General features: G+C 57.7%; 3 protein-coding genes across 5 annotated transcripts in view; 2 read left to right on the forward strand and 1 right to left on the reverse strand.

The window, feature by feature from the left end:
• Positions 1 to 3,901, forward strand: part of IPO13 (importin 13) — a 31,837-nt gene extending 27,936 nt beyond the window's left edge. The window contains exons 16-20 of one of the 2 annotated variants that reach the window (XM_042030515.1): positions 2,374 to 2,440; positions 2,608 to 2,666; positions 2,795 to 2,884; positions 3,037 to 3,218; positions 3,340 to 3,901. In XM_042030515.1, coding sequence (XP_041886449.1) covers positions 2,374 to 2,440; positions 2,608 to 2,666; positions 2,795 to 2,884; positions 3,037 to 3,218; positions 3,340 to 3,436 — 495 coding nt within the window. In that variant the 3' untranslated portion in view covers positions 3,437 to 3,901. Of the gene's footprint in view, positions 1 to 2,373; positions 2,441 to 2,607; positions 2,667 to 2,794; positions 2,885 to 3,036; positions 3,219 to 3,336 lie in introns of both variants that reach the window. The other variant, XM_042030514.1, reaches the window with a different exon arrangement.
• Positions 3,902 to 4,356: 455 nt separating this feature from the next.
• Positions 4,357 to 8,188, reverse strand: DPH2 (diphthamide biosynthesis 2). 2 transcript variants are annotated; one of them, XM_042030516.1, is made up of 6 exons: positions 8,026 to 8,188; positions 6,471 to 6,583; positions 6,130 to 6,350; positions 5,299 to 5,937; positions 4,992 to 5,177; positions 4,357 to 4,898 (listed from the first exon to the last, which is right to left on the reverse strand). In XM_042030516.1, exons 1-6 carry the CDS (start codon positions 8,170 to 8,172, stop codon positions 4,768 to 4,770), a joined length of 1,437 nt encoding a protein of 478 aa, XP_041886450.1. In that variant the 5' UTR covers positions 8,173 to 8,188; the 3' UTR covers positions 4,357 to 4,767. The 2 variants fall into 2 exon arrangements, with proteins under 2 accessions (XP_041886450.1, XP_041886451.1); XM_042030517.1 differs by lacking the exon at positions 8,026 to 8,188 and adding an exon at positions 6,676 to 6,760.
• Positions 8,189 to 8,416: 228 nt separating this feature from the next.
• ATP6V0B (ATPase H+ transporting V0 subunit b) lies at positions 8,417 to 15,057 on the forward strand. The gene is made up of 8 exons (XM_042030518.1): positions 8,417 to 8,580; positions 11,585 to 11,633; positions 12,117 to 12,200; positions 12,646 to 12,723; positions 13,293 to 13,362; positions 13,709 to 13,760; positions 14,167 to 14,357; positions 14,739 to 15,057. The coding sequence occupies exons 1-8, from the start codon at positions 8,514 to 8,516 to the stop codon at positions 14,760 to 14,762; spliced, it is 615 nt and encodes a 204-aa protein (XP_041886452.1). The 5' UTR covers positions 8,417 to 8,513; the 3' UTR covers positions 14,763 to 15,057.
• Positions 15,058 to 17,534: the final 2,477 nt, after the last annotated feature.

A 17,534-nucleotide genomic window follows, 5' to 3' on the forward strand; every position in this document is an offset into this window, starting at 1 on the left:
TTCTGGAGAGCTGCAGGAACTGGTAGTGCAGTCCCTACTGTCCTCTGTCCATGGCAGGGCGTCCCTGCCATGCCTGTCTGCCTATTAAGAAATGGGCACAGAAGAAGAGCCTGCTCTGAAGACCTCTCTGGTGGTCTCCCAGCTGCTGTGGAGAAGAATACAACATTTCCTCTTGGAGAGCGAGTGCCTATCTCCGTAGTGGCTGCTCATGCAGAGGATGTGGGGGGGACGTTTGAAAGCATTTAAAGACTTGTCCCCATCCCAGAACATGTGAGCAGAGGTGCTCTGGCAGGAGACGGGAAAGATGGGCTGGCAATAAGAGGTCCTAGAGCTGGAGCAGGGTTCCGGGTGCTAGGAAAGAACAGCTGGACATACCTGGTGTTGGGAAAGAGAAGCTGGACCTACCTGGTGTTGCTTTCTTATGGGAGAAGCTCCACAGGGCCCCATCTTGTGGGGATAAAAAGCAGCTCTCTTTACATTAGACATGTGCATGCGTACCCAGGTCTGCACTGGGCTTGCACTCTGCAAGGTGTCCTGTGGGAAGGAGCCCTCCCAATATTGGCATGATTTTCCCCATGGTACTGATGGATTGAGGAGCAGATGCTGCAGTGGGTCTGCAGGAGAGCTTGGGGCACTCAGCCTGCAGCGGGTCTGGTTTGGCTGGGAGAAGCACCCTGCAGGTAGGTGGGAACCTGAGCCCATTGGAAGACTGGTGCCAAATGGAACACTTTTAGCATGCAGGACTCAGGTTAAAACCAGCCTCACAGATGGGCAGGGTAGAGGATCTTGCAGCTGAGTGGTTATCACAGGAGCCAGCTGCCCTTGAGCATGCTGCTGGGGGAAAGGCTCATGGTCCCTTCTCTGGAGCTCACAGTAGGGCCCAGCAGGGGTAGTCTCCTAGGGCTAAAACTACAACATCTCTTACAAGCATTTGTCCTGTATGGGGCCAGCTGGACAGCAGCAGCCTCACTGAGTGGGTATGTTGCTAAACCATTGCCCAGCCAGCAGTTCACCTTCTGATATTGATGCCAGTTCTTCAGGAGGGATGGTGCACAGCCTGTATATACACACACAGGTATAACATGGCCCCTGATCGCCCCATGAAGCTCTCGGCTTGTATCCAGCAGGGAGCAGGTCCCTGCGATTGTGCCTCCTCCACCTGGTACAGCGATGCCTTCAGTGCCCAAAACTGAATCCTCTTTTGCAGTGCGTGGTAGAAAAGGTCAGAAAGGAGATGGGCTAACTCTGAAACCTGCTCCTCAGCTTCTTGTTTTCCAGCATCTGCACTGGGCAGATGGCTATGAACTTTCCCTGGAGAAGAAGGGAAGGGAAATAAGTCTGTTTTGCTCCAGGTAGAGACCACAGGGGCAGATGGCTGTGTGTCCTGAGAGCTGTTGATTGAGAGCTGTCCCTGCTTTTATCCCTGGGAGAAGGCTCAGAGGGCAGCAGTGGCCCCACACACAGCTCACCCCAAGGGCTGCCTGCCCTGGTGTGCTGCTCTCTGAGCTCCAGGCACACAGCTGGGCCGCTCCAGTGCTATGGCTGCTGTCCCTGGTGTTGCAGTGACAGCAGGGCAGGAGGCATGGCTGCCATTCCCAGTGCTTTTCTGCAGCAGTGGGTATGGTGGTCAGGAGATTAATTTGGCTGCCTAATATAGTAGGGCTCACTGAGGCAGGTTGGAAACACTTCCCATGGAGTGGAAGGTGCAAGCTGAAACATTTCCACCCAGTAACTGCTCAGTGCCAGCACCAGGGGGACCAAGTCACTGCACAAGGTGCCACAGCTCAGGGTGTTTCCAGCAGCAGTGCCTGGGCTGCACAGAGGCTGGTGGAATCACTGTGTGGCATTAAAAAACCCAAACATTCTTGATCTCAGACTTGCTGCTCAGTAACTGCCAAGAAATGTTGGCATCTCACTGTCGTCTGGTGCAGTCTGGGGCTACTGCTTGAACCAGTTGCAGTGACCCCAGGGATGCCAGCATCTTCAGGAGAGAAGCAAAGCACACAGGTGGCTGGTCTCTGCTGAGCCCTGCATGGCTGCCCTTGTCCTGGGAGCGGTGCTGCTGCCTGATCTACTCTGATGGGACAGGAGCCCTCTGTGTCCGAGTGTTTGCACATCACTGCGGCACCTATCCTCAGGTTCTGGGGTCAGTGGATCCTGGGTGTAGCGAACTGCCTGGCTGTTTGAATGATATTCTTGGGGAGGGGTAAAGTGATGGTTTCCTGCTGTACTGTGTGAAACTGCCGGTTGCTGTGGGTGTGCCCAGGTAAGTGTGTGTCCAGGCAGAGGCTGTCTGGGGCACCGGGTTCCTTGGAGGCTTCCTGGCTGCCTCTACAGTGCGGGGTTCATGCTACCTGTCTGTGTGCCTTGCAGGCTCTGAAAAGGAAGCCAGACCTCTTCCTGTGTAGCAACCTGGATGTCAAAGCAGTGTTTCAGTGTGGTGAGTACCATGGGCATGGGCATGTGCTCTAAATCACTCTGAGGAGAAGCCAGCCTGCTCCTCCTGTAGAGCTGGGCACAAAACAGCCAAGGGGTGGGGACCACAGGGATGATTTGGGATGGCAGGGGAGTTTTCTGGTTGCTAATCTGAGTGATTTTTGCCTGCAGGTGTCCTTTCTCTCAAGTTTCCCGAGGCCCCAACAGTCAAAGCATCCTGTGGCTTTTTTGTGAGTATGATGCCATCATGAAGTCCTCTCTGAGAGCTGGGAAGGCCGGAGTGGGGCTGAGGTTGGGCACGGGTGCTGCAGTGTGGAGCCTGTGCTGGCACTGAGCAGGCCTGGACTCTGTGTTGCAGACGGAGCTGCTGCCCCGCTGTGGAGAGATTGCCCCGGTGGGACAGGTCGTGCATGAGAACGGCAAAGCGCTGCTGCAGGCAGTGCTGGAGGTGAGAGACGCTGGACTGCAGGCTCCCCAGGCAGCACTGGGCTCTATTCCTGAGCAGCATCCCTATGGAGCCAAGGGGCAGAGAGCCCAGCAGCATGGATGGGAGCAGGGGGGTGACAACGTGGGCTCAGCATGTTGTGTGCTCTGTGGCAGGGCATCGGTGGCCAGGCTTCCCGCAGTCTCATGGATCACTTCGCAGAAATCCTCTTTGCCTTGAACAAGCACTGCTTCAGCCTCCTGAGCGTCTGGATCAAGGAGGCCATGCAGCAGGACGGCTTCCCCTCGGCCCGAGTCACTCCAGAGCAGAAAGAAAACTTCAGCCAGCAGATCCTTAGGTTTGTGTGCCACTTGCCCTGGCAGCTGTGCCCCACATTCCCACAGGGTGCGAATGACCCCCCTGCATGGCCCAGTGCAGCGCTCCTGCTTCATGTTTGTTCCCTCCTTCTGTCTTAGCAGAGAGCGTGTGAACAAGCGGCGAGTGAAGGAGATGGTGAAGGAGTTCACCTTGTTGTGCCGAGGGCTGCATGGTACAGAATACACAGCAGACTACTGAGCAGCTGGCCAGGACCACGGACGATTTGCCTGGACCAGCTCTTCCCCACAAGGAAAAGCCCCCCATCCTCCCTGCCCTGCTGCAGTACGGCTCATAGAATAACCCTCCACCTAGAATTAACCCACTCGGGACACTCCTCAGCTAGATTTGGTGGCCGCATCTCGGTGTCAGCATCTTTGTTTCCCCCAGCATGCTCCCTCCTCGCAGGGGACAGGAGTGCTGGCTGCAGGAGGCGGTGGCGGGGCAGGGGAAGCCTGGGCAGGACTGCCCCAGCATGGGTGCTCTGTCCCCGGGCTACCAGCCCTCTCCAGCCCTTCCCCGTGGGTGCCCATGCCCCGCAGCGGGGAGGCTGCCCTGTGCCTGCAGCAGTGGCTGGCTGGGCAGGGGGAATTTGCCCCCTGCTTGTTTGTACGTGTGGCTGGGAGGGGGGAGGCCCTGCACCTAATTATATTAAGAATATTTCTATGTTGTGGCTGTCATTATTGCAGTGCCCAGGCTTTGCCTGCCTCTTGCCTCTGGGGAGTGACCCTGTGGAGGGTGTTAAATCAAGGCTGGGATGCCTCACTGTCTCCCTGGCTTTGGGAGGGATGGCAAAAAACAGTGTGTCCTGCTTGCCCAGCATGGAGCCCTGCCTCAGATAAGAGGGGCCAGGCTCCACCCCTGCCAAACACAGGGTCCTCCCTGCAGCACAGGATGAGTGCACCCCGTTCCCATTCGTAAGAGCACCTGAGGGGCTTGCTTGTGCTCAGAGACCCCTGCCCTTGCCTTAGTGCCCCAGCCCAGCCTGTGCTTTCATTGTTGAAGGTCCTAGTTCTGGTTTTCTGTTCTCTCAGGCTGGTCATAGCTGACACACATGGCTTTGCTCCCCACAGGGGCACCATGATACATTTTTCACTTTAGGACAGCTGGTATCACCCATCTATGCTCCTCAGCCCGTGTTTTATTCTAAAAACCAGTTCAATCACAAATCCTCTTCAGCTTTAGTTAGCAGCAATAGTCCACAAAAGCCTCAAGTCCCAGCACTGTCAGCTCTTGCAAAGTTGTAACCTTTCCCTGTAGGCACAAAGCTGCCCTGGATGGAGAAGCCCTTGGAGACTGGGTCTGGGCCAAGTGCCTGTCTCTCCTGGCCCTGCTGCTGCCCTGGCCATGGGCCTCAGGGTGCCACAGGCATTCCCCAACACACATGCAACTCCTGCTCTCCCACTGCTGTACTGTGGACCCAAGGCTGCATCCAGCAAGGGGCCAGCTGGCAGCAGGTCCAGCACCCAGTGGGAGGCAATGCCTGGGCCCCCCCATGGCCCCACTCCTGGTTGGATGCCAACACTGCCGAATCAGGGTTGCTCACACCCTTCATCCTCATAGGCAATGGCAATCCCTCGTCGGCCCTGCACAGCCTTGGAGACGGGGGTCTGTCCCAGCTGCTGCTCCAGGCCCCGCCAGCTGCGGGACTCCAGGAAGGAGGCTGGGGGGAGAGAGAAAGGAATTGTTACTGGGAGCAGGAAGGTGGCACTGCCCCTGCACCAGGGCTCAGCCCCACCATGAAACCAACACAAACCTGCAGGGCTGATCTCTGCGAGCGCCCGTGTCTGGTCCCTGCAGGCCAGGGTGGTGCTGGGGGGCAGCTGGGAGGTCGGGGGGTCACAGAGGTGGGTAGCCCGCATCTTCCCCGTGATCAGCGAGACGTCGGGAACAGCCTCCGCTGCGGGAACAGCCGGTGGGAGCTCAACGTGCGCACAGGCACCTGCCAGGAAATGGTAATGTTAGCCTGGTCCATCTATCCTGGAGCAACTGCAGCCTACAGGCAGGGCAGCTGGGTGGGATATGCCCTGGGAGGGTGTTGGGCAGCTGTCTCTAGCTATTACCGGGCAGCAGGTCTCGGAAGTCTATGAGGTAGTTCCCTGTCCACTCACGGGCCGGGTTGCAGGCCAGCTCCAGCTCATAGGGGGTCACAACAGGTCGGTAGAAGTCACTGGAGTCCAGGAGGGAGTTCTGAGCACAGGCCACCAGGACGAAGACATCCACCTCCAGGAAGTTGGCCAGCTTGGCGGGGTTGGGCTTCCCCACGGCCAGTGTGTAGCTGCGCTTTCCAGCCCGGCACAGCAGCTCCCGGAGGTGCTGCAGCACGGTCAGGTAGCCCGCCACGCCAAGGGTGCCCACCAGGATGCCCACCACACTGGCATCCCGGGCCCGCTCCACCAGGTACAGGCGGCGCATCAGGGCCCGGTTGACATTGAGGGTCTCACGGCGGCCGCAGCCGGTGATGGGGCTGAAGGAGCTGAAGGAGCAGCGGTTCCAGGTCAGCATGAAGCTGGTGAGGGCAAGGCCCTCAGCTCCCACATAGAACATGGCATAGTCCTGCAGCCCTCCAGCAGCCTCCACCAAGAACTGGCGACCAAACTTCCGCTCCTCCCCAGGCGCTGCGGGGCCAGGAAGGTCTCCACACACCAGCCTGGAGAAGATGATATTGGGGTACTCGGGACGCAGTTGCTGCTCCAGCTCACCTGAAGGAAGAAAGGAGTGAGAACAAAACTTGGCCACAGTCCTGACGTGGAGAAGGTGCAATAGATCAGGGGAGAAGACAGAAATCAAATCTGCCAAAGTGTGGGGAATGAATGCCTGCTTGGTCTCAAGCTGGCAGCTCTCCAGAGCTCAGAGCAGTCCCAGTGCCCCCCTCCCTGCCCCAGAGCACTCACCCATCGCATGGGCATAGACCACATCGCTCAGCACCACCACATGGCTCTGCCGCTCAGGGTAGAGCTCCCGGAACGCCTCTGTGCAGCGCCCGACGTCCAGGGGCTGCTGCCCGAAGATGTGCAGCACCGGGAGCTTTCTGCAGGGGCTGAGGCAGGCTGGGCCGTAGTGCAGCACTGCCTCAGCACCCACGTGCTCAGCAGCCACTTCATCCACGCAGCAGCTGTGAGGAGAACCCGGTGTCAGATGGGCTCTGCAGCATGGAGCTCTCCCTCCTCCCTGGCACTGCCCCATTCCTGCCTGCAGGGGAACCCCAGGACACCCTGCACAGCCCCACACCGACCTGCCGTATGTGGTGTCTCCTAACACGTACATCTCCGCCCCGGTCGCTGCCTCCATCCGCGCTGCCACCTCCACTGCGTCTGCCAGGAGCTCGTCAGGGAACTGCAGGGCGACCTGGGGAGAACAAAGGGTGAGACAGATGGGGAATGAGACACTGGGAAGGGTGAGATGAAGGGACAGAAGGGGATAGAATGGATAGAATGTACCCTCAGCAAGTTCGCTGATGATATGAAACTGGGGGGAGTAGCTGATACACCTGAAGGCTGTGCCATTCAGAGGGACCTTGATAGGCTGGAGAATTAAGCAGAGAGAAACCTAATGAGGGTCAACAAGGGCAAGTGTAGGGTACTGCACCTGGGGAGGAATAACTCCAACTACCAGCACAGGCTGGGGGCTGACCTACTAGAGAGCAGTTCTGCAGACAAGGACCTGGGAGTCCTGGTGGGTGACAAGTTGACCATGAGCTGGCAGGGCCCTTACAGCCAGGAGGGCCAATGAGATCCTGGAGTGCATCAGGAAGAGTGTGGCCAGCAGGCTGAGAGATATGATTCTGCCCTTCTGCTTGGCCTTGGTGAGGCACATCAGGAGTACTGTCTCCAGTTCTGGGCTCCTCAGTATAAGAAAGACAAAGAGCTACTGAAGAGGGTCCAGCAGAGGCCACAAAGATGATGAGGGGTCTGGGGCATCTCTCTTATGAGGAGAGACTGTGGGAGCTGGGCCTGTTTAGTCTAGAGAAGACTGAGAGAAGATCTGTTTTGGTTTAGGAATGACGCTCCCACTGAGCCTCTCCAAACCACGCTGCCACTCGCTTGCCCCCCCTCCTTTTCCTCCTGCAGCGGGATGGAGGGGAGAATCAGAGGCACAAAGGGTAAAGATCACAGGTCAAGATCACAACCATTTACTGGAAACAGCAAATTAAATTAAAAAACCAATGCTAACAGCAACAGTGTTAGTAACAGTGTACAAGAGACAACTCACACACGAGTGCTCAATGCAGGGCTCTGACAATCCCTGACCGTGCCACACTACGGGATCCGGGAAGGACCCTGTCCCTGTCCCCAGAAAAGGATGTGAGGTGGTACAGAACAACCTCTGGGTCCTGGCCATGCGCCCTCCTGGCTACTGCAAAAATTAACCCTGTCCTGCCTGGAAGGAAGGCAGGATCTCATTAACGCGTATAAATATCTCAAAGGTGGGTGCCAACACGACAGTGCCGGACTCTTTTCAGTGATGTCCAGCAACAGGACAGAGGAAGGAGCAATGGCCATAAACTAAAACACAAGAAGTTCCACCTCAAAGTGAGGAAGAACACTTTACGCTGGGGGTAGCAGAGCACTGGAACAGCTGCCCAGAGAAGTCGTGGAGTCTCCGTCACCGGCGGCATTGCAAACGCGTCTGGACGCGTTGCTGTGTAACCTGCTCTGGTGACCCTGTCTTGGCAAGCGGGTTGGACTGGATGATCTCCAGACGCCCTTCCAACCCTAACAATCCTGTGAGGCACCGGGAGAGGGGGCGGCGCGCAGCCCCCGGCCGGCTCCATCCTCGCTCCCACTCACCTTGCGGAACCCGCCATCCCGTACGAAGGCGGCGGCCCGGCCCATCTCGTAGAAGCCGTCGAGGTCGCCCCGCGGTGCCGCCGCCACGGCCGCGCGCAGCTCCCGCCGCAGCGCGGCCTCCCCGTCGCTGCTGAAGGCCGCGGCCATGGCGGCACGCGGGACCCTGCGCCCGCTTCCGGGCTGCGGCGCGGCGCTGGCCAATGGGAGCTCGGCTCTGCCCTCCCCGCCGCCAGAAGTCCCGCCCACAGGAGGGCGGAGAAGGGGAGGGCAGCCAATGGAAAGAGGTGTTCTCGCGGTGCATTATGGTGTATGTAGTTTTCCCGCCACCGTCAAACCAGGCAGCCAATAAGCGAGCGCGGTAGCACCGGTGGCGTTACGCCACTTCCGTCCGGGCGCTGCAATTCCGGTCACGTGCCGCGCGCGGGTCAGGTGACCCGGGCCGATCCGCTCCTGCCGCGCCGCCCGGTCCCGCCGCCGCCGCCGCCGCCATGACGGGGCTCGCCCTGCTCTACTCGGGGCTCGGCCTCGCCTTCTGGACCACGCTGCTGGGCGTCGGTCAGCGCCGGGAGGAGAGGGAGGGCCCGGGGCCGCGGAGGCGGGGGGGGGGTCACGGGGCCGCGCTGCGGAGCTGAGCCGTGGGGCAGGAGGGGTCTCCGGGCCCGAGGGGAGGCTGCGGTTCGTGCCTGTGCCCGTGCTGGCTGCTCCCTTTCTCGAGAGGGTTGCTCTGATGTGCAAAAGGAAGGCGGGGGTTGAGGGGTGCAGCGTTGTCAGGCCTCCGGTTGCCGCGGTGCTCCCCAGGGCTGGTCTGTGGTCTACGGCACGACCGGGAGTGCTGTTGTGGGGCTCTCCAGCCTGGGCATCACTCCTCGGGGCTTGCAGCGGCTCCCTCGGAGGCCCCAGCGGTGCCGTGTAACTCCCAGTCGCTGTTGGATGTGCAGCTTTCAGCGCTCTGAGCCTGTCTGGCACGAGCAGTTGATTTGCTTCTCTGTGCGTGCAAGAGCAGAAAGGTGCTGGTGCCCGTCAGGGGTCGTGCTTGGATTTGGTAGATTAGGGGAGGTAAAGGCAGGAGGAGCCTGGTCGTTCAGACTGTGGTGGTTGATGTCTCTCGGCTGGAGAGATCGCCTTGCTTTGCCAAGCTGCGGCAGCAAGAGAGAACGTGCAAGTTCGGATGATTGTGGAGCTGCTGCGTGGCCGTGTTGCAGCTCGTGGCAGCCCACGCTCTGCTGCTGAAGGCGTTGGGCTTTTGGAGGATGAGTTTAATGCCCCTGGGCCAGCAGGTAGATTTTGCTCTGGGACTGCTGGTTATTTTCTCTTAGCACAGAGTGAAGTGACCACAAACCAGGTGGAGGCTGGGAGACCTTGGCTTTTGATTCAGTGTTTGGGTTAGGGGAGAGAATGAGTCAGAAGTGAAGGGTGTCTCACTCCCTTGTGTTTCCAGGGCTTGGTGAACCCAGTGTGGGCCCAGAGCTGCCTCACTGGGCACTCTGAATCATGTGGCTCACACCAGTGCAGATGCACACACTGTGAACGTGAGACTGTCGGAAAATCTCACTGAGCTGAGCCCAGTTGCTCTTAACTTCCTCTGCCCTGTTGCAATCTCTTTTTGAGGAAGACATGAGCAAGAAGTGGTCTTGCTCTGTGCAGTGTTGCAGCAGTGTCTCTTAGTGCTTTCTCTCTTTGTCCTGAGCCCTTATTTGATCCTCCAGTCCTGCTGCCCTATCTTCTGTCCTTCTGGCTTCAGGGCTGGAAGTCAGAGCTCACAGGAAAGTGTCCTTTACCCTGTTTCTTTTGCATATGAATTTAAGGTTACACCTGCTCTTGAGATGAAAGGTGCCTTGAGGATCTGCCCTGAGCTGGTTGTAGCTCTTCCTTACCACTTCTGGGGAGTGGAGGCAGCTGAAGCTGGCTGGGTTCGGTTCCTGCTCTGACAGCTAAGCAGCAAAGCCAAAACACAAGTCACAGGCTGGCTGGGCCCAGCACTAGAGATCATCCTTGAAGGTTGCCAGATGTGCAGGCTGGGTTGTGGCTTTCCTCTGCGTTCCCTGGCTGTGGTGGCACCATTCCTCATTCTTGTGTGTTGCTACAGGGGAGGGGGGCACCCCAGTTCTGTGGCAGGAAGAGTGAGCAGCATTACCACCTGCCATTATGGGGCTTGCTGGCTTGCCTGACAGTGCTTGTGTGCTCTCCTGGTGAGTGGGGTGCAGAGACCTGAGCTGCATGTGGAGGGGTGAGCACACAAGAATGATGGGGACATCCCTGCTACAAGGATTTCCCTACACTGAGGCAGTGCTGAGGCCTTCCAGTGGGATGAGTTGTCTTGGCTGTGCGCAGGGAAGGGCTTCTCCAACCTGGGGGGCATGGTCCTGCCCCCATATTTCTGCTGGGCATGTTGCCAACACCCCCTACCTCCAGGCTGCAACTCTGGGGTAGAAGGGAGCAGTGGGACACGTGCAGTGACCTCTTTGCTGCATTTGAGCATTTCAGAAGTCTCCCATTTCCTCTTTTCCCAACCGTATGCAGGGTCAGCATCACACAGGCACTGGTTCCAGTCAGATATGATAGACCTGTCCCTTCACCCTCGCTGTCTGGCATGGAGCACACAGTGCCTGTGCTTATCTGTTCCTTAGGGCTGGGTCACCCTCCCTTTTCCAGCAAAGAGCAAGTGTCTTTTCTGGTCTGCAGCCGTGTTTCCCACTCAGGAGCTCAGAGTTAGGCAGGGTTTCGGTGCAAGCACCTCTGCATGTGCCTGCGCTGTGCAGGGATGTGGCTCTTGGCTGTGGTTCCAGGTGGGAGATGAGTGCAGCAGGGCAAGCCATCCTTGGAAAGGAAGGGCTTTTTTGAGTTTCTCAGGGCAGTGCTTTGGTGTGTCCTGCCTGTGTTGGAGTATAAATTTATCTGGAAATTACCCTGGGGAAAATGCTGAGGACAGCGGTCATGTCTTGAACCCACAGCCTTGCAAAGGGCGTGTTGGAGGAAAGCTGGAGCTTCTGGTGTTGATGGGCTCCTGGGAAGCAACACAAACGCTGATGGGATGGTGATGTAGCAGCATGTGATGGTCAGTCAGGGCACAGCCTTGCTCCTCTTGTCCCTCCTGTGGCAGGGAAAAGCTCACAGCTGGTCCCCTGGAGCTGTGGCTCTCCAGCAGAGCTGAGCCATTGGAGAGCTGCTGTGGAGACTGTGCTAGGGCACATGGCTATGGATTGCCCTTGAGACCCTGTAGCTCAGCATGGTCTGTGAGTGCTCAGCAGGGCCAGGGAAAATGGGTGTGACAACAACCACGGTCATTTTGTGGGCAAGACTGGGATGGGGCCTGACAGTATCGCAGTTCCAGGCTGTTTGTCCTGTACTGATGTGGAAGTGTTGGGATCACGAGGGTAGGATTTGGAGGGGACACCCTGCACCACACTGCATGCCTGAGCCAGTGTTCCCAGTAACCCTCCTTCATGCTGTGCTGTGCTCCTGGGCTTTTGCCTTGGTGCTTTGCTGGTGGGGAGGAACCAGCAGTGCTGGATCCAGCTGGTGCCTCCCTGGAGGTTTCTATCTTGTTCTTGCTTTCCAGGGATCTGCTACACGATATTTGACCTGGGCTTCCGCTTTGATGTGGCTTGGTGAGTTCCCTGTAAACATGGGCATCCTCAGGGCTGTGTGAGGAGGCAGGCGGTGCTGGCAGTGCCTCCCAGGAGTAGCACTTGCTTTTGAGTGATGAGCAGTGGTCACTACATCACAGGAGAACAAGAGCTACAGTGAGCAGGACCTCTGCTCCCCGGGAGGTGGGATGGATGCAGCCCATGTGTTCCTATGGCTGGCTCCGTACGAGATCCTGGTGCAGCTGTTGCTGCTCTGCCCTCCATGTCTCTGAGCCCAGGCTTCTGGTTCACAGTGAGGGTTTGGGAGGAAGATCTTGATCAATGCAGGTGAGGGTCCTCTGTTTCTGCCTGGCAGAGAGAGGTTCTCATGTCCCACTGTCTGGCTGCCCAACACATCTTGGGCTTCATAATTCGGTGGAGGGGTACCTGTTTTGGGGTAGGCTGTGTGGTGTGACTATGGGGACTCAGCCTCTGTGCTAACTCAGGACACTTCTTCCTCTCCAGGTTTCTGACAGAGACCTCACCCTACATGTGGTCCAACCTGGGCATTGGCTTGGCCATCTCCCTGTCTGTGGTGGGAGCTGCCTGGTGAGTGGGACTGGCTCTTCAGCATTCTCCTGCTGTCCCACCTTGGTAGCTGTGTATACACTGCAGTTTTCCCACAGCAGAGCAGGGGTAGAACAATGTGTACATGTAGGGCTGTGGGTCACCACAGCAGTGGAACTGAATTGCGGGGCCACTGGGGGGTCTGGGTGGACCAGCTGACAGGCAGCAGTGGCAATGGAAAGACAGGGAAGTCTCTGGAAGCTGTGCCCCCGGAGCCCAGGCTGTCCAGTGGTGACTCTTGAGCCCCAGCAGTTCTGCTGGTATAGGTGGTGGAGTCTGGGGCCACTCCTACCCCAGGAGTGGCTAGGCTGAGTATTCAGTGGCCCCCAGCTGCATGCCTGATTCTTTGCTCAGCTGAAAGATTCTGGTTTCTGTATAGAATTCTGTGAGTGCCAGACCTTCCACCAACCACCCTTGTCTGCTACAGGGGGATTTACATCACAGGCTCCAGCATCATTGGTGGTGGAGTCAAAGCCCCACGGATCAAAACAAAGAATCTGGTGAGGTAAGTACAGACCTGGGGTTAGTTCTCGTGCTGCACCTCAGTGAGGCAGCACTGTGAAGAGGCTTCTGTCTGCTCTCTAGCTGGGTGCTGCTGGCAGACTGTTCCTTGCTGAGCTGCTGATGCTGTTTGCTTTCAAAACAAAGAGCCCTAAAGGAGCCAGAGTGGTGCTTTGAAGGGTCACTGTGTGATATCACGCTGTGAATGAGCCCAGTGTGTTCAAAACAAACACCCTGAGATCACACATCCTGCCTAGGCAAGGGTTGTCCTTGCACAACCCTTCCACAAGGAGCAGAAAGGGGCTGGTGAAGGGCAGGGCTCCCTAGGCCTGCTTCCCCCAGGATCCTTGCAGCTTACACAGGTGCCCCAGCACAACCAGCATCCAGCCTTTGTGTTTAGCAGCTCCCCCTAGTTTGAAAGGAAAGCAGTGGGTAGCTTCCCATATGGCTGTGGAGGGGTCTGCCTGGCTGGGCATGAAGTGGCAGGGGCTCCTTGGGGTGGGGTCTTTCCCCTGGGACACTCTGGTCAGACTGACTGAGATGCTGTGCTCAGGCTTTGCCTTTCTCCCACAGCATCATTTTCTGCGAGGCCGTGGCCATCTACGGGATCATCATGGCAATAGTCATCAGTAACATGGCTGAGGTACGGGAGCACCTGGGCTGCCCTGCCATCCCTGTGCCAGCCTCGGGAGCATGGTGGGGATGGGCAGCTGGTCATGGGCCGGTGGTGTGAGTGGTAGCTCTGTGGGGACTTTGAACACTGTTGTGCCTCTGGGAGCCCCTGGACTGGTGGTCTGTGTAGTGATCCTTGCCTGTGATGAATAGAGGCTGGGAGAGCACACACAAGGCAGATGCCATGAAGCCAGCCTGTCATGGAGTCAGGGACCGGCTCTGGCTGAAACGTGGCTACCTCGTGCTGTATCAGGGACAGGTACCTTTTCCAGAGACCACAGACTTGTCACTAATCCAGGTCCTGTGCTTTCTCTCAGCCTTTCAATGGAGTCACCCCAGAAGAGATTGGAGCCAGGAACTACCATGCAGGTAAGAACTGCTGGGTCCCTGGTGCTGTTGCTGTGAGCACTGCCACACCCTGGCCCCCACTCTCTGACCTACTCATGGCCTGCTGCTGGTGTCTGAAGGCCATGTGACTCTTCTGCCAAAAGGCAGCTTTTTACTTACCTTCTCGAGGTCCTTCTGCACCCAGTGGGCTGTGCTGCCCAGCAGCAGCACTGCTCCTCCCCTGGGTGGCAGCCGGTTGCTGTCCCTTGCTGGCCTGGCACTGCGGGAGCTGGGGCACACCTTGGAGCAGTCCTGCTCCCCAAACAGGGCCGTTCTGGGGCTTGGCAGCTCCAGGTCTTCTGTCACCTCGAGGAAGAGCTTCTGCAGCATGTCATGGATGCAGGTGGAAGAGGGTTACCCCTGCTCTTGCAATGTTCCTCTCTCACAGGTTTCTCCATGTTTGGAGCTGGTCTGACTGTGGGTTTATGCAATCTCTTCTGTGGGGTCTGTGTGGGCATCGTGGGCAGCGGGGCTGCCCTGGCTGATGCCCAGAATCCCAGCCTCTTCGTCAAGATCCTGATCGTGGAAATCTTTGGCAGTGCCATAGGGTTGTTCGGGGTCATCGTTGCTATTCTGCAGGTACCTACTTCCTGAGGCCACCAGGCCTACGTGAGCACAAGGTTTCTGTCACCCTGGATGCTCTTCAACCCCAGGGAGACACAACGGGGCTTCAACACAGTCTTCTGCACTGGGATGGGGAGGCTGCTTACAAGGTTTGGGGTGGCACAGCTCTTCCCACAGCATACTGTGCATATTTGCAATATTGTGAACCCTTTTGATGGCCCCTCTGTCACTGAGGGTGTCACCTTGGGTGCACCTTGTGTGATGCTCATGTCTTACCAGTGGGACTAATAAGCTGTCCGCAGCTTCTGGATGGTCCTGGGGTGCTTGGGTGGGACTGGGGTGCTGAGCTGGGGTTTGTGGGCCACAGTCTAACCTGTCTTCTTTCTTTATTTCTAGACATCTAGAGTAAAAATGGGCTGAGCCCTCTTGCACTCAGTCTATTCCAGCCCACCCCAAGAGGTTCTGTATATACTTATTTAATGTTTCTATACTTGACTGGAGTGGGAGATTCCTGGCGTCTCAGGAGCCTGACTGCGTAGAGCCCCGTCCTGCAGATCAGTCGGCCCCTCGGAAGAAACAAATTTCTCTGTGTGAATTCTGCCCCCAGCAGCCTGGCCCAGCCCGTGGGGCCCTGCTGCTGCCCATCCCCAGTGTGTAGAATCGACCATCAGTGCAATTCTGTGTCAGTGAAATAAATATGGTTCTTGTCCAAGGATGCAGCTCTTGCTCTGCCTTGTGCATGCCAGGGAGGTTTGCAGGGAGCAAGTGCTGGTTTGGGCTGCCCCAGTGCTCAGATATTCCTCTCTGTGCCTCTGGCAGAACCCCTGTCCTGCTCCAGGAGCCTGGTGGTGTCCTGCCTGTGTGGGGTTAATTCTGTTGCCTGCTCAGACTGCAAGAGCCACCCAGCCTGGGCTGTGCGAACACGGAGCTGTGCCTTGCTGCCTGGAGCAGGTACGAGGCTGTTGGAACAGGCAGCAGGCAGCTCCAAGTTGTCTCTGCCAAGCTCCTAGCAGCCCAACGTGAGCCCAACACAAGCTGCTTTTGGCCTCTCCCATTCAGGTAGTTCAGTGCAGTGGGGGTGAACACGGTGTCCGTAGCCCCATTGTGCAGCTGGGGGCACCAGAGGGGCAGACAAGTGGAGCTTTTGCCCCTTCAAAGGACACCCTCCAGCCAGCAGCTCCCTGGTGTGACTTGGCTGCTCGCTGGGGCTCTTCAGTCTGCCGTGCCCCTCTATCCAGGGGGCCCTGGCAGAGGTCCCAGGGGTGGGGACACTTTGTGCTGGCTCTGTTCCCTCTCCCTGGCTGTGCTGAATAGTGTGGGGAAGCTGGCTGTGGACAGCTGGACCTGCAGCTCATCTGCTGCTTGGGGGAAGGGAAGAGCACGGTCCTGCTGCTTCTGCTGTCTGCTGTATGCAGCACAAGGCCCTCATCCTGCTCTGCTACCAGTATACCTTCATAGAGAAAGCACTGATCTTCCAGTGCTGTGTCAGTAGATGCACGCCTGGAGCTGCCCCTCTCTTTCCACGTGGATGCAACAGGCTGGGGCAGCAGTGAGGCTGCTGGAGCCCGCTGACTCTTGCCCTTGAACTAGGATAGCTGCCTCTGTACGACCCCTCTGAGATCTGCTGCTCTCCTGCCTCTATTCCACATTGTCCTATGAGTTTTGGGACTGCAGTGTATTTCAGCCCTGCGTGACAATTGTGGGGGAAAACCAAGCCACTGCCCCGGTAGCTGTGCTGGCTGTCCCCTGGGACAATGTGTGCCCTGTGTAGTGGCAGGACACAAACCGGGCCCTGCCTGGTTGGAAGAAAGGGTGTCAGGTGTGGGCAGACTTTGCCTGTCCTGCATGAGAGCTGTACCCCTCCTGCTGCTGCTCCTGCAGGCTGGAGACATATGAGGCCCCCATCTCATCAGACCCACACCAAGCTCAGGAAGGAGATGCCTGGGGTTGGAGAGGCTGTGCTGGTGTTAGAGAAGCTGCTTTATGGGTTAATCATCTTCCTGGTTAGCAGCTGTCTTGAAAGAGTCACCCACTTGTCTTTCAGGGGTGGGCCTTTCCCTGGCCTGCCCAGATAGAAATGCATCTAGCTGTCAGAAATGTGCCTCTATGAGGTGCATTTCCAGTCTCCCAATCCTGCCTGTGTGTATCACAGCTTTGGCAGGGGCATGGGCTCCGGATTTGCCCATAGGTCCCTTATAAGGACGTGAGACCCATCAAGGCTGCTCTCAGGGTGACCCCCAGCCCACCTACCACAGCCAGCAGTGATAGGATGAGCACACCCTGTGCTCAGCTCGTTCTAGGTGTGTGTGCTTGGGTTCCAGGACTTGGACTAAACACCTGCTGCTCAAGCAGAGGAAAAAAAGCTTAGGGCTCCAGGATCTTACACCTTGTCTCATTTAGAAGCAGCAGCAGCAGCAGTTAAAAGATATTTTGGTAACCATGTGTAGGTATTGGTGAGGAAAATGCCACCTGCTGAGGAGCCAAACCAAGAGCTGGAGGCAGAAGTTGGACTGCTTTCAGCAGGGCTTGTTTGCAGGGGTGGAGCAGGGCTGGGCTGGTTGGGTGCCATTCGGTTCTCTTCTGCAAGGTTGTCTGCTGAAGGGAGCTTCTGAAGGAAGTGTGAAAACCCTTGCTTGGGTGAGCAGCCAGGCATGGGAGGGAGGAGGAGAGGCTTCAGGGACAGGGATTGCTCTAAACAGGCATACGTGCTGGCTGGGGAAGGGGGCTGGGGGCTGAGGGGGTGGCAGGAAGGGAAGGGCAGCAGACAGTGCAAAAACTACTTGGGGTTGGCCCAACTTGCGGTGGGACCAGACCAAGACCTTTCAGTGATGCCGTTGTGGTAATGAGAGTGAGATTCCCAGTATTTCCTAGCAATGAAACATAGAAAGGGTGGTGTGGGGGCGAAGGAGCCACAAATACGTTACAACGGACGCTGAGCCAGCACCAACGGCCGGGAGCGTGGGAGTCGCCGCAGGTGGGTCCGTGGAAGCGCTGCCTCCCGGCAGCGGGGAGCCAGGGAACGAAGAAGAAAGGCCGAGACACCCTGTGCCTGTGTCCCGGAGGTGCTTGGAGGGTCCCCGGTGCCGCGCCTGGGGCCAAGGGCTGAGCATCCCGTGGTGGAGCCGGAGGCATCGTGCACTCCGGCGTGTGTCTCCATCCGTGGGATCCGCGTCCGTGGGCCCTCGTGCCTGC

Source organism: Corvus kubaryi, unplaced genomic scaffold (genome assembly GCF_017639235.1).
Source record: "Corvus kubaryi isolate FWS band 111438036 unplaced genomic scaffold, C.kubaryi_AGA036_p1.0 37334, whole genome shotgun sequence".
NCBI lineage: Eukaryota > Metazoa > Chordata > Aves > Passeriformes > Corvidae > Corvus > Corvus kubaryi.

Coding starts and splice junctions, on each gene's coding strand:
- DPH2 (XM_042030516.1), bottom strand. CDS start 8,172: ATGGCCGCGGCCTTCAGCAGCGACGGGGAGGCCGCGCTGCGGCGGGAG. Junction 6,584..8,025: donor GGGATGGCGGGTTCCGCAAG/GTGAGTGGGAGC, acceptor TGTTCTCCCCAG/GTCGCCCTGCAGTTCCCTGA. Junction 4,899..4,991: donor CGCAGAGATCAGCCCTGCAG/GTTTGTGTTGGT, acceptor CTCTCCCCCCAG/CCTCCTTCCTGGAGTCCCGC.
- ATP6V0B (XM_042030518.1), top strand. CDS start 8,514: ATGACGGGGCTCGCCCTGCTCTACTCGGGGCTCGGCCTCGCCTTCTGG. Junction 12,201..12,645: donor TCTGTGGTGGGAGCTGCCTG/GTGAGTGGGACT, acceptor TGTCTGCTACAG/GGGGATTTACATCACAGGCT. Junction 13,363..13,708: donor TCATCAGTAACATGGCTGAG/GTACGGGAGCAC, acceptor GCTTTCTCTCAG/CCTTTCAATGGAGTCACCCC.